The sequence below is a fragment of the Ovis canadensis genome, chromosome 1, assembly GCF_042477335.2.
Source record: "Ovis canadensis isolate MfBH-ARS-UI-01 breed Bighorn chromosome 1, ARS-UI_OviCan_v2, whole genome shotgun sequence".
Taxonomy (NCBI): Eukaryota; Metazoa; Chordata; class Mammalia; order Artiodactyla; family Bovidae; genus Ovis; species Ovis canadensis.
This window is the reverse complement of record NC_091245.1, coordinates 52131863-52158021: the sequence shown is the minus strand read 5'-3', so window position 1 is coordinate 52158021 and position 26159 is coordinate 52131863. Positions and strand designations below refer to the sequence as shown.

The 26159-nt window shown below is 35.9% G+C and overlaps 1 protein-coding gene across 1 annotated transcript in view; it reads left to right on the top strand.

Moving 5' to 3' along the window:
• The window catches only part of SLC44A5 (solute carrier family 44 member 5), a 450883-nt gene that overhangs the window by 405840 nt on the left and 18884 nt on the right, over positions 1-26159 (top strand). The window contains exons 11-17 of the mRNA XM_069594802.1: positions 3265-3377; positions 9362-9493; positions 13108-13207; positions 15327-15419; positions 15888-15975; positions 16466-16728; positions 17256-17350. Of these exons, the coding sequence (XP_069450903.1) occupies positions 3265-3377; positions 9362-9493; positions 13108-13207; positions 15327-15419; positions 15888-15975; positions 16466-16728; positions 17256-17350 (884 nt within the window). The remainder of the gene's footprint in view (positions 1-3264; positions 3378-9361; positions 9494-13107; positions 13208-15326; positions 15420-15887; positions 15976-16465; positions 16729-17255; positions 17351-26159) is intronic.

Sequence of the window (26159 nt, the reverse complement as noted above, 5' to 3'; positions counted from 1 at the left end):
CAGACAGAGTGAAGACCCAAAATATTTGGAAATCTGCCCAATATTAGCAGAAAGTTATAAGAATGTAAATTTTAATTTTACTCATTAAATTACTAGTAAGAGTATTCATATATTTCAAGTCCCATGGGGCCTCACTGTGGTATGTGTGTGCCTTTCACTACATATAACATTTGTCCTTCCCTTGATCTCAAAAGGATCATGCTTATTTTTTAACACAGCCCTTCCACATAATGTTTGTTATCATCATCATCAAACTCACTGTACTTATGAAAAGCTGAAAAAGATAAATGAAGGGAGGAAGAGGTTTTAAATTTTCAGACATAAGATTTGCATTTCTTAAACATAAAGGAAAATGTAGTCAGTCTTCCAGAGCAGGTACATGTGTTTGATATCCCTAAGGCTGTCATTACTATCTGGCTTTTGTGTCACCTTCTTGTCTCTTAAGTACCTTAAAGGCATCTATGATTCCCTAGTAATCAAAGAATAAAGTGGAAACTTCTTCAGATACTTACAAGAACTCTTACAACCTAGCCAAGTTACTTTCTCAGATTTATCTCCATCCATGTTCCTTGATTAACCCTATATTCTAAACACAGCAAGTAGCACACCCATTCTCAGACCATCACACCCTTATGTTTTCGCACATTCTATTCTCTTTCCTAGAATATCCTCCCTTGTGCCCTGGGAAACTTCATCTCATTATTTAAAATCAGCTTTTGTGTCACTTATGATATCTTCTTAACTTCACTAGATTTAGTAAATTACTTACACCTCTGTGTTCCTCATTCACTGTGTGTGTGTGTATATGTGTGTACATACATATATGTAAACACACATATCTATCTTCTATACAGCACCTACCATCTTATATTTCATTTACCTGTCTCTTTCCCTCTGATAAACTATGAACTCTTACTATGGTAACTATGTCTATCTTTTCTTTGTTTTTCAGAGTCCTAGTATGGTTCTTGGACAGTAGAGATACATAGAAAATGTGGGTTTAAGAAACAGTTATAAAAGTACTAGGGGGACAAGATAGATAGATTTAAGTAAGGTGCTTATAAACTCAAAATTATATTGTGTGTAAAATACTAGGGAGTAGTTTTTAGAGCTAGAGAAGGCGATGGCACCCCACTCCTGTGCTCTTGCCTAGAAAATCCCACGGAGGGAGGAGCCTGCTAGGCTGCAGTCCATGGGCTCTCTAGGAGTCGGACACGACTGAGCGACTTCACTTTCGCTTTTCACTTTCCTGCATTGGAGAAGGAAATGGCAACCCACTCCAATATTCTTTCCTGGAGAATCCCAGGGACGGGGAAGCCTGGTGGGCTGCCGCCTATGGGGTTGCACAGAGGCGAAACTGAAGCGACTTAGCAGCAGCAGCAGCAGCAGTTTTTAGAGCTATAAAACTAGATAATTTTATGAGATTTTACATTGTTATGCTTTGTCTTAAACAGAGTAATTATTTTCAGTGTGTATTTCAGGATATATCTCCATGGCAGAGATTGTAGTTTTATACTTGATAGGAAACTGGTGCCCCTATTGTCAGACCTGAATATCACTAGATAATTTCTCTCTTCTGTATTTTGGCTTTTCTACTCTTACCTGAGAAAGGCATAATTTATAACAGATTCTCCTGTCCTCCTCACACACACTGAAATACTCTCTAAATCAGGGATTTAGGGACTAAACACTAGCGCATAAACACCTCCCTTTATTATCAGCTCTTCTGTATCATCTGTTTCATACATATAAAGCCAAACACTGACATGCTGGGACTTAGTGTACTCAGAATTTTTATGTGGGAATTGAAAACACAAGTAGTCAAGAACTATATTTCTTATTTTTCCCCTCGGATCTTGTTTTTAAATTTTTTATTTTATTTGTTTTTATTTTTGGCTGTGCTGGGTCTCAGTGACTACACAGGCTTTTCTCTAGTTGCAGCAAGTGGAAGCTTCTCATTGCAGTGGCTTCTCTTGTTGCCGAGCACAGGCTCTAGGGTGAGGGCTTCAGTAGTTGCAGTTTGGGGGTCTAGAGCACAGGCTCAATAGTTAATGGCACACGGACTTAATTGCCCCGCAGCATGTGGGATCTTCCCAGACCAGGGATTGAACCTGTGTCTCCTGTATTGACAGGAGGATTCTTTACCACTGAGCCACCAGGGAAGCCTCCCACTCCCTGCCCCAATCTTTTTTTCATAACCCTCTTGTCTCATGCCATAGAATAATTTTTCAATCACACTGCATATTTCAGCAGTAAAGTATCTATGGTTTGCTTCTAAATTAAAAGTCCAGGCTCTGTAAGACTATGCACTGAGAAGGTACATGCTATCATCTATCCAGTGAGAGTATTATTAATAGTTTCTTCTTAAAGATAACATCTGAAGACAATAAGCTTGGTAACTGTTCCAGGCTGTCTTTTGCTATTTGGAAACTTGCAGATATCACCAGCAGTGTTAGGTCTTAATAGAGGCATCAGCCAGATTTCCAATTTTAGTGAGTTCTCTTTGATGAAATCACTTAGAAAAATCCAATATGACTTTAACCTGGATATATAGTGGGGTTGGGAAGAAGTACCTCCAGTACTCAATCAAACCCCAGGAAGAAATTAAAATAAGGAAAATAGTCATGCTCTTGATTGCTTGATAAAGTCGCATGGCCCAGGAGACACAGAGGCCTTATTCCGGCTCCAGATAATGGCCCACAGATCACTGGGGATCTGAAATAAGTGTCTGGTGATGTCAGACATCACAAACGATTAGAGATAATTAGACCAGAATGATAATGGCTACAAAATCATGGATTCAGGAACTGTGTAGGACAGTTATTTTGCTTGTCTTTCTGCCCCAAGATTGTTCTCTTACTGCTAGTTATATCACATACGGTTTTCATTAGTGACCAGGTATATAGAGCAGCAATAACGTCTCATGGATATGCTTTGTTGCTTATCGCTTGGTGCATAAGTATGAAGGAAAAAAATAGGACTGCAGCAGATAGGAATTGTGATTTTTCCTGAAATAACTATGGACATAGAATTTGCGATTACCTAGGCACCAAAAATGATTCATTTATCAAGTTCTGATGATCCTATTATTTCCCTTGAAAGTCTTACCAGAAAGAATTGCTTATACTTTTTAATGTCATAAGTGTTTCTACGGTCAGATAAAATAATCAAGAATTATTTTGAATAGAAATAAGTGTTGTCTTGCTATGTTTGTTATGTTTAGCACACTGGCTCCCTGTGTTTGTTGTGCCTTTTATCCTCCAGTGGCCTGACTATCGCCATGTTCCTCAGCTGGATGTTTGTGATGCTCCTGAGGTTCACAGCTGGATTGCTTTTCTGGATCTTCACCTTTGGTGTGATTGGAATCATAGCTTATGGTAGGTATCCACCCGTCTTAAAATCACCAAATATCAAAATAATCTTTTTCTTTTCAGCTGCCATTGTCAACTGAAAGCATTTTACTTCCAGTGAATTTAATCCTTCTTTACTGTCTTCCTAAAGGTGTTAAATTGAGAAAAATTACTTAATTCTGCATACAGTGTCTCTGTTACTTCTTTCTTCTTTATCGTGGGATGGGGGGAAGTGCTCTCAAAATATTCTTCTCTTTTTCTCTACAGTCTTTGATCTCATATCTCATGAGTATTAAGAAGGAGGTGAAAAGAATCCCCTTTAGGTTAATGAAAACTATTTCAGACCATTTCTTTTAGTCTTTTTACTTTTTATCTGATCAAAGGCCCAGGTCTGCATAGTTATAGATGTGTGATCGATCTGTTTTTCTCTTTCAACTTAGGACTTTTAATCCAGGTACTGTCACACACTTTAATAATTGGCCAGTACTCCATAATGGGCCATCACCCTCTAGAGGCAAGTATTCTGAATTACACTTATTGGATGGAGAGTTACTTTACTTCTAGGTTGAGCTCTAATTATTAACTCAGTTCTGCCAAATGCAGTACAGGTGAAACTCGAACATTAAAAAAAGAATTGAGCTTCCCTGGTGGATCAGATGGTAAAGAATCTGCCCACAATGCAGGAGACTTGGGTTTGATCCCTAAGTTGGGAAGATCCTCTGGAGAAGGAAATGGTTACCCACTCCAATATTCTTGCCTGGAGAATTCTATGAACAGAGGAGCCTGGCGGGCTACAGTCTACAGGGTCGCAAAGAATCAATGAACAGCATAGCCCTTCTTTTCAGTCTTCTAATAAACGTATGAGCCAGTATATGAACGTTTGAGAGGTTTCTATACAAAAGAACGATTTTCCTACAACACCATTTACATCTACAATGAGACTTTTATAGTCACAGATACCAAAATAACACTATCTCATTTCTGTCACCCAAAGAAGATCTTATATCAGTATAAGAACGTAGAATGCCCAAAATCTATAGTTAGCTTGAATTCCGGTCCTGTCTCCATAATGTAACTGGAGGACTTGGAAAAGTTTCTGAATGATTATAAGACTCAGTTTCCTTATCCATATCATCAACACAATAATGGTATCTCCATCATACCATTACTGTGAGAATTAAATGAGACAATGAATGTAAAGGTCTTAGAACAGTCCCTGGAACACAGTAAATATTCAGTATGCCTTGGGTTATTATTATGGTGCTCATTATCCTCAGAGTTTCTCAACAGTTGTTTGGGTGACTCCATGTATCATTCCTTATCTGTCCATGCTGTGCAGGTGCCCATGAACCTCATGAAGGAGTATAAAAATTGCTGTTGCCTAATCTGAAACTCCCAAGAAAACTTTTTGTCAAAAAGCCTTTGTTTTCTTCCTCAGAGCTCAGAGTATCCCCTTCCCTTTTCTGTCTTAGAGTTTGGGCATGTGAACAATTCTCATTGATTTAAAAAAAATTAAGAGTTACATAGGGGATAGACATATAATAAATACCATGGATATAAATATGTATTTGGAATTTGGAAAAAGCACAGCTCTCTGCAAGTACATAGTTCTCTATTTCATAGTTTCCTCAACTGTATAACAGGAATCTCTGAGTGTTAAGTAAACAATGTATATAAAGTACTTAGAAAGCCACCATAATAATTGTTCAATAAATGGTATTTATTATTTTCTTATTATGCAGGAATATTATTAAGGAAAGAGGACCTGAAGCCCAGGGAACATACTTTTAATGACAAACACACACTAGGACAGGAATGAGATAGGAATAGAAAAATAAATTGGAAAATAACTGCTGAGACTTTCACATCCACTAGTGTGAAGGAACTAAATTATCTGAAGGGTTCTTTTGCTATGAAATGATGGCATATTATATTGTATTGTTTTATTTATTCTTTTCATGAGCTTACTAGAAATGAAGTATCCCAGAAAGCAAAACCATTTTCAACCCACAAGCTAAAAAGTGGGGAACTGAGCAGGAGGCACATGTGAGATTATGGGTAGATCATACCAGTGCTACAATCAGGAGACTCAGAGCCAGCAGAAGAGTAGAGGGTCAGGCCTGAAACTGCTGGAGTAGGTCCTGGATCCTGGAAAACGCGTAAAGTGACCCTAGTTTGGTAGTACACTTTGGTTGCCAATAGAAATAAATATGAATCCCTTCTAGATGGAAGCACCTTCAATTCAGATCACCAGGTATCAACAGATTAAAATGAACAATGTATGAGTTGCAATCAAAGATTTCCAAACATGTATGGAAACGGTCTTTTGCAAGAAACAAAAAAATGATAAACCTCAGATTGAGGTCGCTAAGAAATTCAGATATGGGCTGATAGAGAACATGAATTAATGTTTAAGAATTAAAAATACAACTAAAAAAATAAAAAATCATCAAAAATATTCAAGCATACATGAAAATGAAGCAAATAGAACTTTTCAAAACAAAGAAATTGTTATATTCAAAATTAAATAAGTTAAATAGTAAAATAGATAATTAATGAACTGAAAGATGAAACTCTGAATTAATTACTCAAAATACACTAGAACATGAACAAAGGACAAAATATGATTCTATATTTAAGAGAGATACAGAATAGATTGAGAAGGGCCTAACATATATCAGCATATTTGAAAGGTATTGACTGAGAATTTTCTAGAGCTGATGAAAGATGTAAATTCAAAGATACAGGAAGCTCCACCAAGAAGAATAAGGGAAGTGACATCCACATCTAGTCATATATTTTTTCATTTATTCATTAACAAATATCAGTTGTGCAGCTGCTACGTATAGGCACTATTCTAGGCTCTTGAGAAAGAACAGTAAACAAAAACACAAAAGTTCTTACTCTCTTGATGCTCATAGCCTAAGCAAATTATCTATTAGAAGGTGATACTTGCCACAGAAAAAAAAGAAATAAGACACTGAAGGGGGGTAGAGAGTAGCATGGTAGGGCAAGGAGTATAAATTGCAGTATTAGTGAAAGTGAAGGTGAAGTCGCTCAGTCGTGTCCGACTCTTTGTGACCCCATGGACTATAGCGTTCCAGGCTCCTCTGTCCAAGGGATTTTCTAGGCAAGAGTGCTGGAGTGGATTGCCATTTCCTTCTCCAATATTAGTAGGGTAGGCATTTTTGAGATGAGATCCAAGAAAACGCTTGAAGGAGAAAATGGGATTAGCCCCTGGAGATACAGGAGAAGTTCCAGACAGTAAGTACAGTTAGAGCAAAGTCTTAAAGATGGGAGCATGTTGAAGAAATGGTTAGAATGCTTACGTGGATGAGTGGTACCGAATAAAGGGGAGAATAGGAGATGAGGCATTTCTGGAGCACCAGAGACTTAGATTATTTTTACTCTGAGTGAAGTAGGGAGACAAGGCAGGGTTTTGAGCAGAGGAGAGATGTGAAATGATCATGACTTTAGTCCCTGGTGGCTCAGACAGTAAAGAATCTGCCTGCAAGGAGACCTGGGCTTGATCCCTGGGTCAGGAAGATTCCCTGGAGAAGGAAGTGGCAACCCATTCCAGTATGCTTGCCTGGAGAATCCCTTTGATGGAAGAGCCTGGCAGACTGCAGTCCATAGAGTCACACAGAATTGGATACAACGGAAGTGATTTAGCACACACACATGAGGAAAGGTGTGAGTGGAGCAAGCTTGGATTAGAAAGGGGATTGATCAGAAGTGTAATTTTGAATATGTGGAGTTTGAGATGTTTATTAGGCATTGAGATGGAGATGTCACGTAGGCAGTTGAATATACAGTTGAATGTATAGAGTTAGAAAGAGATAGTTAGCCTAAATGAATATATTTAGGAATCAGGATTATTAGAGCCATGAGAATGGCTGAGATCACCAAGAAATTAGGTGTAGGTAGAGATGTGGACCAAAGACTGAGTTCAGAGGCCCTGCAACATTAAGAGGTCAGAGAGAAGAGAATGGAACAGCAAAGACTACTGAGGAGAAACGGGTCTTCTTTGAAAACTGAAAGGATGTGATGTCATAGAAGCCACGTTAAAAAAAAAAAAAAACAAACAATGGAGGGGGTGATGATCCATGTCAAATGAAGCAGATAGGTCAAGAAAGATAAGAACTGAGAATAGACTTTGGACACATAAATATGGCAAGATCACTGGTGTCTGATTAGGGTAGTTTTAGCAGCATAATGAGGAAGAAAAGCCTAATTAGAGTGGATTGAGGGAAGATTGGAGGAGAGGAATTATAGACAGACAATATACATGGCTATTTGGGAGACTTTTATTGCAATGAAGGACAAGAAATCAGGCAGTGAATAGGGGTAAGACTGTCAAAAGTAGACTTTCTTTTGTTTTACTCTTTAAGGCGGGAGAAAGGAAAATATGCTTGTATATTGTTTGGAATGATACATTAGAGAGCAAGAAAATAATCATTGTGAAAGTTCAGAATACCAAAGACAAAATATTTTAAAAACGATCAGAGAGAAAAGACAGATTGCCTACAAAGGAACAGATAAGCTGAAGAAGACTTTTTGACAGCAACAAAAGGAGCAAAATAATACCTTCAAAGAGCTAAGAAAAAAATAATGGTCAGCCTATAGCTATACACTCAGCAAAACTCTCAAGAATGAGAGTAACATTGAAGATATTTTAAGATAAGTAAAAACTAGAGTTTACAAGAAGACATATATTAATACTAAAGGAGTGCCTACTTATAGAAGGAAAAATGATTCAGCCAAAATGTATGAGATTTAAGAATGAAAGGTAAGCAGAGAAAATTAATTGGTAAATGTGTGACTCAGACAGTAAAGAATTCCCCTGCAACGCAGGAGACCTGGGTTCATTCCCTGGGTTGGGAAGATAGCCTGGAGGAGGGCATGGCAACCCACTCCAGTATTCTTGCCTGGAAAATCCCCATGGACAGACGTGCCCGGCAGGCTATAGTCCGTGGGGGTCACAAAGAGTTGAACATGACTGAGGGACTATCAGCATAGCACAGAACTTAAGAAACTTTGTACAAAATAATGATAATATCCAATTTTTTTTGAGTTACAGCTGTACATAAGTAAAATACAGAGGAATAATCAGACTGGGGTGATTACTGAATAATGTAAGGTTCTTATATTTCCTGGATTGACTTGAGATTTGGTTAGTAAGTACACAGTCAATATTCAAGAGTAATTAATTCTAAAAATATAGTAGATATCTCTAAATTAGTAAAGGGGGAAAACAGAATATAAGTTAACAAACAAAAACTGATCAGTTTTTAAAGGACAAGAATTAGAAGTGTTGATACAAAGTAGAACAGGAAATACAAAAACAAAGAAGGTTGAAACAAAAGTAGATATAGCAATACATTAAATATATTAAACTCATCAATTAGAATACATAGATTATCAGGTCAGATTAAAATATAAACGTACAAATTGAAGCTGTGTTCTTTACAGAAGTTACAAAAACATAAGGAAAGTTTGAAAGTGAAGGGATACAGAAAATACTGTATTCCTATGTATCTTCCCAGAGATACTTTAGGTATGCATAAGAAAATACATATATTATTTTTACTTCTTATATGAATTATAGAATATTTTATATAATTTTTTACTTTTTTTTCATTTAACAAAGCATCTAGTGATCATTCACTATCACTAGAGACTTTCTCCTCCTTATATGGAAATACAGTACTCTGCTGTGCAAATATACTATAATATTTTTAACCAGTCATTACTGATGGACATTAAAGTTGTTTCTAATTAAAAGGACATTTAAAATCAGGTGTTGCGTGGTCATGCAAAAAAAAATACTGAAAAAATTTATATTGCATATGATAGTACATTTACACTGTTGGATGCACATAAAATATTTAATGTGTAAATAGGAATCTTTCCTTCGTAAAAATGACCATGCTAATCCATTTCATGTAGATGTATGCTTATATTTCAGAAAATAACATTTTATATTACTCTACTTTTCTCTCTTTTTCAAGGAATATGGCGCTGTTACCTAGAATACAGCCGTCTTGAGGAGCAGCCAGGTTCTCACTTAAATGCATATACCATTGGGATTCAGACTGACATAAGCATGTACTTTCGCCTGAAACAAACATGGTTCGCACTTAGTGAGTGGATTTTAAAAATTTGCTTTGTTAAAATTGTAATAAGAAGAATGCATCTTTTCGTGTAAAGAAAACTTGGGTTGGTATATCTTGTTAAATACATCTATTAGTAACATCATTAAAATAAGTGTCTATAATACTACTAGCCATAGTAAATGGAAAGTCAATAAGGGGAATTTATTATGTAATCTAAGAAAATGTTACTGTACAATGATCTCAAGCTACTTGCCTTCAACTTAACATGAGTCAGATATAAACATTTATAGCCATTAATCTAATATCTAAGAAAGGTATTTTAAAAGGACAAAATGCTTGATATTTCAAACTTGCATTTAAAAACAGAAAAAGAAAAAAGAAAATGAAGAAACAAGTTTTTCATGACAGGACTTTTAAACTACTTGTGATAGAATTGGAATAATAAGTAATTTTTACAAATTTACAATTTTTAGTGTTTATTTAGATTGAGTTAGTTAAGGGTAAGAGTAACAGAATTTTGAAAGGTAGATGACTTCAAAGATGGCTTTAATAGTTTTTATTATACTATTCCTTGTTCTTTACAGAGATTCATGTTCTTTAATCAATATTTTTAAAATGATCTCTAATTACATGGTGCTTTAAAAAACAAATTTATCTTCCTGTATTGTTGAAGTTAGACAGCCAGACAAGACAAGCTTGAGGAAGCCTGGTAAGGAGCCCAGACAGCGTAAAAGGAGGGTAGTATCTTGGAGAGCATCATGATTCCAGAATGGATCCCTTAACATAAATCTGAAAACTTAATTTTGCCATTTCACCCAGAAGTCATTTGGGTAGCTTTCAGGGACAGGCTCACAGCATGTCACCAGAGTGCCATTGTATTTGTTTACACTATTAGGATACTCTCTCGGAACGCAGACATATCCCACCTAGGACACTGCTTTCCTGGACTCAAGGCACATGGCGAATAAGATTACTAATGAGAAAGTTTTTTTAGCAGAGACCCTTGGATAGTCTTGAGAGGTGTTTTCTTCAGGCTCATGCCAAGCTGGATGACCTACCCCGGCTGCACAGAAGCCCCCGCCAGATTCCTGTGTCTGCTATATTCAGTGTTTCTCTGTTCCTTGGATAGTGCTAACTCAAAATGTCAAATTCTTGCTCTTTGGGTTCCCATTTCTAGCTCTCATGCAGCTAATTCCCTTCAATAATATAACACATTAGTTTTTTCAAATATGTTTCAGAAGAACTTCATTGATAGCCATTTCTTTCTTTCTTTCTTTCTTTCTTTTTTTTTTTTTTTTTTTTGACTATAAAAATCAAGCATCTTGGGACTTATATCCTCATCCCTTTCCCTGAATTTGAGTGATTCTATATCCCTCAGCAGTCCACATACTGTTACCTATCATTTCTGAAGATGACAAATCTCATCCATTATGTACTGAAACCTCTAGTTTTATTCTCAGATGGATATTAGTTACAGGTTCTATGGGCATCCCGCTGCTGTCTTTTAAGGATCTTTGACACAAAATCATTGAGATGATTAGAATATGCCATTGGAAAAGTTAAGAGAGGTACTTTGAGGAAAATGCAGGGCTTGCTTTTATTTTGAAGTCTAGGAATACTTATCTTTTCTCAAATGAGTGTTAACTTTCATAATCCATTATGAAATAATATCAGACATTATTTGCTCTGTGCTTATAATTCTCAGCACCAGTGACAAGGGTATACATGTAAAATTATACTTATTGACAGAAACACTAAAAATATGTGGCATAATACACATAAAAATTATCATTTTATGGGTCTTGGATTGTATTAGAAGATGGTTCTATTTTCATTTCTATTAATTATCCCAGCCTCCTTGATAAGGTTACATTTATACCAGCTTCTCTGTAGGGTCTCGAAAAATATGTTTCTATTGTTTGTTATTTAAATGAAAGGAGGGAATATATAAATTCAAAGAGGTGCTAAATTTCTTTAATATAACCATTTAAAATAATATAATTTTGTAAAAGCACAAATTTAATATTCAGTGTTCTTTTACAATGAGATTTTGGAATATAAAGTGACTGACACAGTTTATATTCTTAAGTTTATCCAAGATGATAATGATTTCAGTTTAATATGGCTACACTCCACAGTTTTGGGCTCAGTGGAGCTTTAAAAGAATCAGTTATGCATAAAAACATAAATACACAGTTGAAATAAAAGATGTAGCAGGGAGATGTTACATTACTGAGAACCTCCCACATCTCTGGGTTAACTGGTTTCTCCTCACTTGGAGATACTAACAGAGGTATGATAAACCTCTGAATCTTAGTGGTATAACAATAGAATAAAATGAGTGTCCTATGATTGGAAGTGTTCAGACATGAGCAGAATAACTAACAGGAATGTTGTAGAGTGGATCTTTTCATGGGTAGGAATTCAACTTTTCGTTAAGTTTCTTTCATGATTTCAGAATCTGTTATTAGCCATATTATATTCCTTAATTTAGACTCCATGTCTTTTCACTTTTTAACATCTCTGAGGTCAGGATGCATTTTATAATCAATAGACAGACATTTAATAAAGGATTTTTTACTTTTCCTCAAAGGTTATTACTAAATTAAAGGTATGTCATAGAATTGAGGAATATAATAATTAGGGCTGTTTGGCTTCAAGTAAAAACAAACAAAGCTGGAGGCAAGGCAGAGGCATTTATTCTAAGAACAGAGAAGTGTCTCACCAAACTCAAAATAGCAGAAAAGCAGCTGGACTTCCAAGTGGACCTGGATCTAGGAAACAAAAAGCCAAAATGGAGCCAAGGTTTCCTCTACTTGCTCTCTTTCTTTACACGCATACACTTCATTCTTTCTTTGCAGGTTCACTTACCTTACATAAATGTGGTTTTGACACAGTTAATGTGTATAACTCTTAGTTCCAGAGGCATGCAAGCATCAATGCAAAACTAAACTAGATCTAAAGGAGTGGATTGAGGGGTGAGAGAGAGGCTCACGAGGGAGGGGTTATATGTACACTTACAGTGATTCACGATGGTACAGCAGGAAAAAAAAACTGAACTAGATTCCCTTAATTCTAACTCTCAGACTTTTATTACACAGCTTGGGTTGGCATTACACTCTGATTTTATCAAGGCACAAACTAAAAATGTGGGGTCACAAACTAAAACTGTGGTATCCTAGAACCTCACCCCGTCCGTCAGTAGGATCAGTTAAGAGGCATTGTGAGCCTGGCAGCAGCTCAAAAGCTTTGTTCTGTAATGATTCTCTTATTCAAGGAAGTTTACAAGTGAAAACATCTAACATAGAGTTGTCTAAAGCAGCCCTTCCTTTTCTTCTATGCCTATTTTCTCATTTCTACAAGTGGTGTGAAATGTTTCCATAGAAAAAATGAAGCCTGTCCAACACAGTTGTTTAAATTCTAGCTAAAAGTTTTAATCCAGGAATTTTTTTAAAGCATTTCTCAGAGGTTTTAAAAGTGAATTTCTAAAACTGGCGTCTTTGGAGAGAGGTAACACTACTTAAATCGTGAAGTGTCAGAGCTGGCAGAAATCATCATGAAGATCAGTCTAATGTTTGCACAGAAAGTTTGCTCTTTGGTTTGATTTGCATCGCACACTAATATTTTTTTCCTGTTTAAAGTGATAATACTCTGCCTCCTTGAACTGTTCATCATCCTCATGCTGATCTTCCTCAGGACCCGAATCCGTATCTCCATCGCCCTGCTGAAGGAGGGGAGCAAGTAAGGCCTTGATGGAGAGACTCGCATAATGTATATCTGTCTTTCATATCAGTCACTGCTTATTTGTAGATGCCCCAGACTCTTTTCCCTTTAAGATGGCTTGTTAGATCTGCTTTCCATTCAAGAAAACTTGTTCAAGTTCAGACTTTGCCACATTTAAAAAAGTTCACACTAACAAGTCTTTCAAAATCCCTAAACATCGATTATCTTAGAGCAAAATAAAGCTAAAACCGGTGTAGTCTGTGTACTAGCACTTTTTTAAAACGCCAAATATATGTTAGGAGGATAGCTTATATGAAAGTAAGTGATAGAGTGCTAATAAAAGTTAGTTATATTATATGTTGTATTGCTCCCATACTGAGTCATATATTAATACTGATGGTTGAGATCATTTGCAGAACTGTAGATCACTGTAATTCCATAAAGTCAATTATATGCTCTTGCTAGTTTTGTATAAATAACAAAATTTGCCAGTAGACAGAGTAATTGGTCTTAGCAGCACCAGACTATTGGTTTTTGTATCTACAGCTCTCAATTCAAGAACATTGTATAGCCAGAGTCATTTGTATTTTAAAATGCTACAAAATAAACACAATTTTTCATAAAATTCATGGTATGAGGTGATAACACCTACAGTTTCTAAACTATTCCAAAAGGTCACTTGAAGATAATACATTAAACTTTTGAACAATGCATGGAAACAATAAAGAAAGTATTACTAAAAGCCAACAGATCATGTCCTTTGTTAAGAACAATGGAAACTGGGTTGTTAATGACCAAAGACCAAATTATTTTAAACAGTCTTTAAGGATTGTTTTAACAAAATCGTCATCTATAATAATAATAGTGCCACCTAGAGCCAGTGTTTGAAATAGTTAACAAGCAATTTGCTAAATTAAATCTGTCCTTCCCACAATAACTGAAGCCCTGTCATTAGCCACTGAAAGCTACTGATTTGCTGGGTTATTCCTTAAATAATATGATATTGTACAATTCACTTATCCAACTGCTATGCCTCTAAATGTGTGTGTGCATGTGCGTGTTAAAGAGCAGTTACTACTGTGACAGATTAAAGATTTTTTTTTTTTCAAGGGGAAATAAGAGCTGGAATAAATTGGCGTGAGAATACAAGGTAATCATAGGGATGCCCAGTATTTCACTCACATCAGTGTCTGGAGGAAAGAGAGAATAGCATAGTCTAAATAGTGAGGTGGAGAAGGTAACAAATAAAAAAACGAATCTAAAATGTGTCAGTGTGGGAATTCCCTAGTGGTCCAGTGGTTAGGGCTCTGCACTTCCACTGTAGCAGGCAAGGGTTCCATCAGCTGGTCCAGGAACTAAGATTATGCATGCCCCATGGCGTGACTGAAGAAGAAAGTGTGTCAATGCATTGGGAGTGGAAATAGTTCTATTGTAGTTCTCAGTGGCTACATCAAACAACATAGAGTTAATTTAGTGTCATATGCTAAAAAAATTATTCAAAAGTAGTAATAGAGTAACTAGGATGTGAATATTTTAGACAGCATATCTTAGGAGGAAATTTCAAAATAATCATTTATCTTGGAAAATGAAAGAGTTACTTGAAGGGTTGCTGTATGGAAAAGGTGGTCATTTCTTCTCCAGAAGGTAGTGGATGTGAATTACAGGCAGGAGGAGAACTTCCTAATACTTTGGTTGTGAAGAAAATAGAATAAGCTGTGTCATATGAGACTAAGAAACATGTTCTGAAGACAGTTCAGAAGGGATTCTTGAATTAGAGATGGATTCTCACGTTTGATCATATGATTGTCAAGATCCTCTGCAATTTTAAATGTCTAAACAAAAGGGAGAAATACCATGATTATAATGCATGAAGTCTTTCTGAGTTAGACAGAAATAACCAAAGAGGAGAAGGTTTGGAGAACTTTTGGCAGGAATCAAACATGAGAACTGAAAGAATGCTATTAATTTAATAAATAAATAAAAATTAAAACCAACTATTACTTAATACCAGCAAAAAAGAGTCAATGGTTATTACCACTGTTCTTTGAATGAATTCAGTCTAGTTCTAAAAGATGAATTTTTAATTGAGAAATTGTAACTGTATCATTTTGAATTTCAACTATTTGTTTTATTTCAGAGCCATTGGATACATCCCTAGTACGTTAATTTATCCAGCTTTAACTTTCTTTTTCCTCTCAGTCTGCATTTCCTACTGGGCTGTGGTAGCACTGTATCCTTTGTTAATTGACTTATTTAAACCTCAGGTCCATACTATTTCTCAGAAACTGGGAGTTCATATACCTTTCCATCCTGGAAAGACCAGAAACATCCTAAAGATATAATTGAAATGATGATGATGATGGTGGTGATGACTGCTAAGCTCTAAAAAAGTGAACCAACTGAATTTCCCCTCAAATAGGTCACATGGTAGATTTTATTTTATCTTCACATATGGTACTTCTCCTTTGCAATACCTAAAAAGAAAAAAAAACTTTTATATTTCATTGTTTTTAAGGGGCCACTCAGTGTATCTGACCCATGTTATATTACTCTGGGTCTTAAAATGAATGAATTATTAGATTATAAGTTATTTGAAATTAGTCTTTCAGTACACTTTTGGGTTATTCACACATTATTTTCTTGTCCATTTATTTTCAATCTGCCAGCAAATAATTTAACCTTAATAGAGTTCACTCAGTTACTTGGCTACATCAGGGGCACCTATATACAAAGTCATAGCCCCACAAGGGCAATGTGAACATGAAAATAAAACCTGTGACCCAGTGGTAAGTAAAAGAAATTCTTTTATTTACTTTAATAAGGAACTCTACTACATTTCATCCAACAATTGTTGTAGGAATAATCCTGTAATAGGGACCCTGTGCACTGATGAGATCACTGTAGAGAAGGGGAGAGTGAGTCAGGTGTTAGCTGAAGAGTACTGAAAACAGTGGGTAGAACAGAGAGAAAACACTGCTATTGCCTGAGCTCACTTGTGTCGTATACCTAAGAAGCATGTACAGTCAACAACCACACTAATACAGGTAAAATTATAGTAGATGCAGATTAATGAACATGTGATGGTAAAATGAGATACTTTTCCATAACTCAAGAAAGAACTGTACAAAGTAATGTTATAGAAAATAGAAATGACAGCAGAAGCTAATAGAAGAGCAGGACAAGCAGGTGGGGGCTGCACAAGAGAATGCAGGGAAGGCATTGTCTTGGAATATTATTATCATATTATCCTTGTTGGTTTCTTTTTTCTGAGTGCAGGGTTTTAATACAACTGAAATTGCCAAAGCTTGCCCTGGGGCTCAGTGTCATTTTGCTTTCTATGGTGGAAAGAGCCTATATCATCAATACATCACTACCTTCCAGTTACTCAATCTATTCGTCTTTCTCTGGCTTATAAACTTTGTCATTGCATTGGGTCAGTGTGCCCTTGCTGGTGCCTTTGCTTCTTATTATTGGGCCTTGAAAAAACCTGATGACATCCCACCCTATCCACTTTTTACTGCATTTGGACGAGCCATAAGGTAAGTTTCACATTGAACACTATATCTATCTCCCCAGTTATGATTAGTGTGCTTATAATTCAAGTGGCAAAGTACTTGAGGTCAAAGGTATAATTCAAGATTCATGAATGTCCATGGCTTTGTTTGGTTTTATAGCCATCATTTTATTTTTAACCCCTGGCTTTGTTTGGTTTTATAGCCATCATTTTATTTTTAACCCCTACTCAGGCCAATCCTTCTAAAAGGTTACTGGAGTGATAAAGTAGGGGAGGTCACTAAATTAAAGATTAAGGATGAACTTGTCTTTCTTCATTGCTCAGCTCAAACATAAAATCAATATAAAATGATAGGCTATTGGTATCATTTTTGTAGATGAAGTACAAAATGGATATATATGGTTTAAAGACCTCTATGGAAACCTTTGTCAATCTGAATAAGAGAGTAGAAGTTCTTTTCTATCAACGCTTTTACCAATAAAAATTAACTAACATCCTTTGTGTTCTTAGTAACAATATTTTAACCTTTATTCTCATTTTATCTTTGTCCAGATATCACACAGGATCCCTAGCATTTGGATCTTTAATTCTTGCAATAATTCAAATGTTCAGATTAATCCTAGAATACTTGGACAAACGTCTTCAAAGTAAGATTCTAGAATTCATCTTTTCTCAGACTTCCTGACTTCTGTGAATAGAGTAGACTGGATCAGGGATTGGGGGAACATAATGACTGTAACTTGGATACAGTAATAGGGATGGATGTGGTCAGATTGAGGAGATGTTTAGAAGGAAAAGACAACAGGACTTGTTGAGGGGGTGGGGATAGGAGCAGTGGTAAAGAAAAGAGAAAAAGTGTGTGATACTGAAAGCTGCTCAGTTGTGTCTGACTCTTTGTGACCCCATGGACTGTAGCCTACCAGCCTCCTCTGTCCATGGGATTCTCCAGGCAAGAATACTGGAGTGTGTTGCCATTTCCTTCTTCAAAAGTGTGTGATGTTACTTACTAAATTATGGAAGCCAGAAGGAACACAATTCAAAAAAGAGATTAAAATGTGTGTTTTTGACAGGTTACTATTGAGAAGCATGGTGGGAATGTCAGGCAGTTCTAAGTCTAGAGTTCAAGACAGCACAGGCTTAAAATATAAATTGTGGATGTCATTTGCTCATACTAGACACATACAGTTTACAAAAAATAAGCTGTTTAGAATGTACTTTAAAAGATTTTATTATTAATTGTCAAAATACTCTTGAAACAGAACAACAAACTTGGAAAACATACAGTTCCTGATTTCTTTTTTTTTATTTTATTTTTTTATTAGTTTTTTATTTTTTTAATTTTAATATCTTTAATTCTTACATGTATTCCCAAACATGAACCCCCCTCCCACCTCCCTCCCCATAACATCTCTCTGGGTCATCCCTGATTTTAAAACTGAATATAAACCTACAGTAATCAATACAGTGTGGCACTGGTATAACAACAGACATATAGATCTGAGATAGACTAGAGAGCCCTAAAATAAATGCTTACAAAAAGACTATTCAATGTGGGAGAGTTTCTTTCAACTAATGTAACAAAACTGGATATCTACATGCAAAAGAATGAACCCTTGCCTTACACCATATACATGAATTAACTCAAAATGGATCAAAGACAAACATAAAAGCTAAAACTATAAAAGTCTCAGAAGAAAGTATAGGAGTAAATCTTAACACTGGATTTAAAGATGATTTCTTAGATATGATACTAACAACACAAAGGGAACAAAAGAAAAAACAGATAAATTACACTTCATCAATATTTTTTAAATGCTTGTACATCAAAGGACATTATCAAGAAAGTAAAAAGACAACCCACAGAATGGGAGAAAATACTTGCAAGTCATATACCAGATAAGCAACTAATATTTAGAATGTATAAATAACTCCTACAACTCAAAAATAAACAACCTAATTCAATATGGGCGAAGGATTTTTTAAGTAAAATTTTTTCAGCTTGAGGTATAACTGACAAATAAAATTGTAATTTCTAAGTGTACAACTGATGATTTAATGCATATATACATTGTGAAAGGATCCCCACATTTAAGGTGGGACATTTTTTCCTTTTTTTGGTGAGCATGCTTAGGTTCTACTCTCCTAGAAAATTTCAATATACAATGCAGTATTATCAACTGTAATCATGTTTTACATTATATTCTAAAATCTATTCATCTTATAGCTAAAAGTTTATAAGCCTCTCCCAATTTCTTCCATGCCCAGCATGTGATAACAACATTCTATTCAGTTTATATGCATTACAATCTTTCCCCCATGTATAAGCAATACCATGCATATTTGTTTTTGTCTGGCTTACCTCTCTTAGCATAATGCCCTTCAGGTTCATCCATGTTATTGCAAAAGTAAGATTTCTTTCTTTTTCATGGCTGAATAATATTCCATTGTGTATATGTACTATACTTTATTGATTGATGTACCTAATAAACTAAGATCATGGCATCTGGTCCCATCACTTCATGGGAAATAGATGTCAGACTTTATTTTTGGGGGGCTCCAAAATCACTGCAGATGGTGATTGCAGCCATGAAATTAAAAGATGCTTACTCCTTGGAAGGAAAGCTATGACCAAACTAGATAGCATATTAAAAAGCAGGGACATTACTTTGCCGACTAAGGTCCATCTAGTCAAGGCTATGGTTTTCCAGTGGTCATGTATGGATGTGAGAGTTGGACTGTGAAGATGGCTGAGTGCCGAAGAATTGATGCTTTTGAACTGTGGTGTTGAAGAAGACTCTTGAGATTCCCTTGGACTGCAAGGAGATCCAACCAGTCCATTCTAAAGGAGATCAGTCCTGGATGTTCATTGGAAGGACTGATGCTGAAGCTGAAACTCTAATACTTTGGCCACCTGATGCGAAGAGCTGACTCATTGGCAAACATCCTGATGCTGGGAGGAATTGGGGGCAGGAGGAGAAGGGGACGACAGAGGATGAGATGGCTGGGTGGCATCACTGACTCGATGGACATGAGTTTGGGTGAACTCCAGCAGTTGGTGATGGACAGGGAGGCCTGGCATGCTGTGATTCATGGGGTTGCAAAGAGTTGGACACAACTGAGCAACTCAGCTGAACTGAACTGAACTGAATAGCACTTAGGTTGTTTCCATACACTGGATACTGTAAATAATGCTGCAATGAACACTGGAGTACAATTATCTCTTCAAGATAGTGATTTTGTTTCCTTCAATTATATACAGAATTAGAATTGCTGGATCATATGGCAGTCCTATTTTTAATTTCTTAAGGGACTTCCATACTGTTTTCCATAGTGGATACATCAATTAACATTAACATTCGTACAAACAGTGTACAAGGGTTCCCTTTTCACTACATTCTTACCAATACTTGGTATCTCTTGTATTTTTGATAACAGATATGTAAACAGGTATGAGGTGACATCTCATTGAGGTTTTGATTTGCATATCTCTGATATAAGTAATGTTGGACACCTTTTCATGCACCTACTGGCCATTTGTATGTATTCTTTAAAACATCTATTCTGGTTCTTTACACATTTTTAATTTGGTTATTTGTTTTTTACTGTTGAATTCTATAAAGTCTTTGTATATTTTGAATATTAACCCTTTATCACATGTGGTTTGCAAATATTTTCTCCCATTCAGTAGGTTGCCTTTTCACTTTTCTGATGGTTTTCTTGCTGTGCAGAAGCTTTTCAGTTTAATGTAGCCTACTTGTTTAGTTTTGCTTTTGTTGCATTTGCCTTTTTTGGGTGTAAAATCTAAAAAGTCATTGCCAAGGCCAATGTCAAGGAACTTACCACTATAAACTCTTGTAGGATTTTCTGGTTTCAGGTTTTACATTCAAGTCTTTAATCCATTTTGCATTGATTATTCTGTGTGGTATAAGGGTCTAATTTCATTCTTTTGCATGTGGTTATCTGTTTTTCCTAACACCATTTATTAAAGAAACTGTCTTTTTCCCATTGTATATTCTTGACTTATTTGTCAAAAATTGACCATAGATGCATGGGTTATTTCTGGGCTCTCTTTTTTTATGCCAGTACCATACTGTTTTGATTACTTTAACTTTGTAAAAGAGTTTGAAACCAGAAAGTATAAGACCTTTAGCTTTGTTACTCTTTGTTAACTGCTTTGGTTATTTGGATTTCTTGTGATGTTATACAAATTTTAGGATTGCTTTTCCTGTTTCTGTGAAAAATGGCATTGAAATTTTGATAGGAATTGTATGAAAGTTTTAGATTGCTTTGGGTACTATATACATTTTGTGCTGTGTGGTGCTTAGTTACTCAGTCAGGTCCAACTCTTTGCGACCCCATGGACTGTAGCCCATCAGGCTGCTCTGTCCATGGAAATTCTCCAGGCAAGAGTACTGGAGTGGGTTGCCATACCCTCCTTCAGGGGATCTTCCCAACCCAGGGATCGAAGCCAGGTCTCCCGCATTGCAGGCAGATTCGTTACCATCTGAGCCACCAGGGAAGCCCAAGAATTACATTTTAAATGTACATTAAATTACATTTTAACAATATTAATTCTTTCAATCCATGAACATGGAATATTTTTAATTTATTTGTTTCTTCATTCTTTTTTGTCAATAATATACAAGTATTTCTCTTCATTTATATTTAATTCTAGTTATTTTATTGTTTTAATTATAAATGAAGTTGTACTCAATTTCTATTTCCAATAATTAGTTGTTGGTATGCAGAAAACTGATTTTTGTATATTGATTTCATTACCTGAAACTCTACTGATTTCATGTATTAGCTTTAATTGTTTTTTTGGTGGAGACTGTAGAGTTTTCTTATGTAATATCATGTGATCTGCAAACAGAGACAATCTTCTTCCTTTCTGATTTGAATACCTTTTTTTTCTTTTAGTTGCCTAGTTGCTCTGACTAAGACTTCCAAGTTCTAAACTGAAAAAATGTGGCATTAGTGGGCCTCCTTGTCTTGTACCTATTATTAGAGGAAAAGCTTTCAGCTTTTTACCATTGAGTATGATATTAGCTGTGGGTTTGTAAGAAATGGTCTTGGTTATGTTCAAGCCTTCCCTAACCAGTTTACTGAGAAATTTTATTACAAAAGAAGGTTGAGTTTTGTCAAGTAATTTTTCTGCATCTATTGAGATAATCATATGATTTTTCACCTTCATTTTGTTAATGTTCAGTTTAGTTCAGTCGCTCAGTTGTGTCCGATTCTTTGCAACCCCATGAACCACAGCACGCCAGGCCTCCCTGTCCATCACCGACTCCAGGAGTCCACTCAAACTCATGTCCACTGAGTCAGGGATGCCATCCAACCATCTCATCCTCTGTTGTCCCCTTCTTCTCCTGCCCTCAATCTTTCCCAGCATCAGGATCTTTTCAAATGAGTCAGCTCTTTGCATCAGGTGGCCAAAGTATTGGAGTTTCAGCTTCAATTCCTTCCTTCCTTCAATTCCAGTTTCAGTTCCTTCCAATGAACACCCATGACTGATCTCCTTTAGGATGGACCGGTTGGATCTCCTTGCAGTCGAAGGGACTCTCAAGAGACTTATCTAACACTGCAGTTCAAAAGCATCAATTCATCAGTGCTCAGCTTTCTTTATAGTCCAACTTTCACATCCATACATGACTACTGGAAAAACCATAGCCTTCACTAGACGGACCTTCGTTGACCAAGAAATGTCTCTGCTTTTTAATATGGTATCTAGGTTGGTCATAACTTTCCTTCCAAGGAGTAAGCGTCTTTTAATTTCATGTCTGCAATCACCATCTGCAGTGATTTTGGAGCCCCCCAAAATAAAGTCTGACACTGTTTCCACTGTTTCTCCATCTATTTGCTTACCCTATTTGCTCCATCTTGTGCTTCAACCAGCCCAGCGTTTCTCATGATGTACTCTGTGAATAAGTTAAATAAGCAGGGTGGCAACATACAGCCTTGACATACTCCTTTTCCTATTTGGAACCAGTCTGTTGTTCCATGCCCAGTTCTAACTGTTGCTTCCTGACCTGCATACAGGTTTCTCAAGAGGCAGGTCAGGTGGTCTGGTATTCCCATCTCTTTCAGAATTGTCCACAGTTTATTGTGATCCACATAGTCAAAGGCTTTGGCATAGTCAATAAAGCAGAAATAGATATTTTTGTTAATGTGGAACATATTATTAATTTGCATATGGTGAACCATCCTTGCATCCTGGTATAAATCCTACTTGATTTTGGCATGTGATTCTTCTAATTTCATATTGAATTCAATTTGCTAATATTTTGTTGAGAATCTTTGCATTTATATTTATCAGGGATACCGGCCTATAATTTTCTTTTCTTGCAGTGTCCTTGTGTGGGTTTGGTATCAGGGTCATGCTGACCTCATAAAATGAGTTTGTAAATGTTCTCTCCACCTTTGTGGTTTGAGAGTTTGAGAAGAGTTATATTTATATTTATCTTTGAATGTTTGGTAAAATTTCACCAGTAAAGCCATTTGATCCTGGACTTTGCTGTGTTGGGAGGTTTTTGATTACTGATTCAAAATCTTTACTAGAAATTGATCTGTTCAGATTTTCATTTCCTTCATGATTCAGTTCAGCAAGTTATATGATTCTATGAATTTATTCACTTCTTCTAGGTAGTCACATTTGTCGGTGTAAAATAGTAGTCATATGTAGTCATAGTAGTCATTTATGATCCTTTACGTATGTTATCAGTCATAATGTTTGTTTCATTTCTGAATTTATTAATATTTAAGTATTCTCTCCTTTTTTATCAATTAATCTAGTGAAAGCTTTGTCAATTCTATGCTTGCAAAAAAACAGCTGGTATTTTCATATATCTTTTTGATTGCTTTTTCAGTCTCTTTCATTTATTTCCAGTCTGAGCTTTACTATTTCCTTTCTTATAGTAACTTTGTACTTGGTTTCTTCTTTTTTTCTAATTCCTTGAGGTGTGAGGTTAGGTTGTCTGAGATCTTTTTTAATAACATAGGTGTTTATTGCTGTGACCTTACCTCTTAGAACTGCTTTGCTGCATTCTGCATGCTTTGATGTGTTGGTTTCTATTTCCTGTGTTTCAGGTTACTCTTTGATTTCACTTTTGATTTATTCTTTCATCTCTTGATTATTCAGTGGCATGTTGTTTAATCTCCACACATTAGTGAATTTTCCAGTTTTGTTCTTGTAATTGACCTCTAGTTTCATACTATTGTTTTTATAAAAGAGGCTTGATATGATTTCAGACGTCTTGCATTTATTAGTACTTGTTTTGTGACCTATCATGATCTATCCTGGAGAATGCTCCATGTATACTTGAGAAGAATGTGTATTCTGCTGTGGTTGGATGGAAAGTACTATAAATATTAAGTCCATCTTAACATTTGTTAATATGTACTTACGTCCAATGCTTCCTTTTTGATTTTCTATCTGGACAACCCATTGATAAAAATGGAATTTTGAAAATGTATGCTATTATTATATTACTAAATTTTTCTTCCTTCATATCTATTTATATCTACTTTATATATTTAGGTGCTCCAATGTTAGGTGCATAAATATTTATAATTTCTATCTACTCTTCACAAATGGACCCTTTTTTCATCGTATAATGAGCTTTGTATCACAACAAACTGTGGAAAATTCTTAAAGAGATGGGAATACCAGACCGCCTGACCTGCCTCTTGAGAAATCTATGCAGGTAAGGAAGCAACAGTTTGAACTGGACATGGAACAATAGACTGGTTCCAAATAGGGAAAGGAGTACGTCAAGGCTGTATATTGTCACCCTGCTTATTTAACTTCTATGCAGAGTACATCATGAGAAACGATGGGCTGGATGAAGCACAAGCTGGAATCAAGATTGCTGGGAGAAATATCAATAACCTCAGATATGCAGATGACACCACTCTTATGGCAGAAAGTGAAGAACTTAAGAGCCTCTTGATGAAAGTGAAAGAGGAGAGTGAAAAAGTTGGCTTAAAATTCAACATTCAGAAAACTAAGGTCATGGCATCCAGTCCCATGACTTCATGGCAAATAGATGGGGAAACAGAGGAAACAGTGACAGACTTTATTTTGGGGGGCTCCAAAATCACTGCAGATGGTGACTGCAGCCATGAAATTTAAAGATGCTTACTCCTTGGACGAAAAGTTATGACCAACCTGGACAGCATATTAAAAAGGAGAAACATTACTTTGCCAGCAAAGGTCCATCTAGTCAAGCTTATGGTTTTTCCAGTAGTCATGTATGGATGTGAGAGTTGGACTATAAAGAAAGCTGAGTGCCAAAAAACTGATGCTTTAGAACTGTAGTTTTGGAGAAGATTCTTGAGAGTCCCTTGGGCTGCAAGGAGATCCAACCAGTCCATCCTAAAGGAAATCAGTCCTGAATATTCATTGGAAGGACTGATGCTGAAGCTGAAACTCCAATACTTTGGCCACCTGATATAAAGAACTGACTTATTGGAAAAGACCCTGATGCTGGGAAAGATTGAAGGCAGGAGGAGAAGCGATGAAAGAGGATGAGAAAGAGGATGAGATGGTTGGATGGCATCACTGAGTCAATGGACATGAGTTTGAGTGGACTCCAGGAGTTGGTGATGGACAGGGAGGCCTGGTGTGCTGCAGTCCATGGGGTCGCAGAGAGTTGGACATGACTGATAGACTGAACTGAACTGAATGAGCTTTGTGCCTTGTTTCAGCTTTTGGTTTAAAGTCTCTTTTGATTGATACGAATATAGGTACACCTGATTTCTTTTGGCTTCCATTTTCATGGAAAAATCTTTTCCTAATATTTCACTTTTGGTCTAAGTATGTCTTTAAAGGTGAAATGAGGCTCCTGTAGATAGCATATACTTGAATCTTTTAAAAAATTTTTCATTCAGCCACTCAGTCTTTTGACTGGAAAACTTAGTTCATTTACATAGTTGTAATTATTGAAAATTATAGACTTGCTTATTTCTTTATACATATATATATATATATATACACTTTATTTTCTACATTAACAAAATTAAATTTCAACAAAATTAAGACACTTCATTTACTCTCACTACATCTGCCCCCCCTCCAACCTACACTCCCTAGCTGTCAGTGTTTCCATGGGAATGTTGATTAGGCAAGCTATTTGATTTATAAAATTTCTATAGGATTTAAAAAATTACATCCAACTCTCAGGTGATGTAAGAGTTAAGTTGCAAACATTGCTACTTGTATGGCATTTGTTCAGGTAATGATTTAAGTATACAGATAGTATTGTATGGAAAACTATTAGACTACAACTAGATTTTTTTTTTTGCTTTAGCTTTTATGAAGTTTAGTTTATTGCTTTGTTTCATTTCCTAAAGTAACAGATACAATTATGTTTTCATTACTACAATGTCCTCCCTCAGTAAAGATCTATTCCTATTGAAAGCAAAGTACTTTATTTTTCAAATTGTTTACTCATA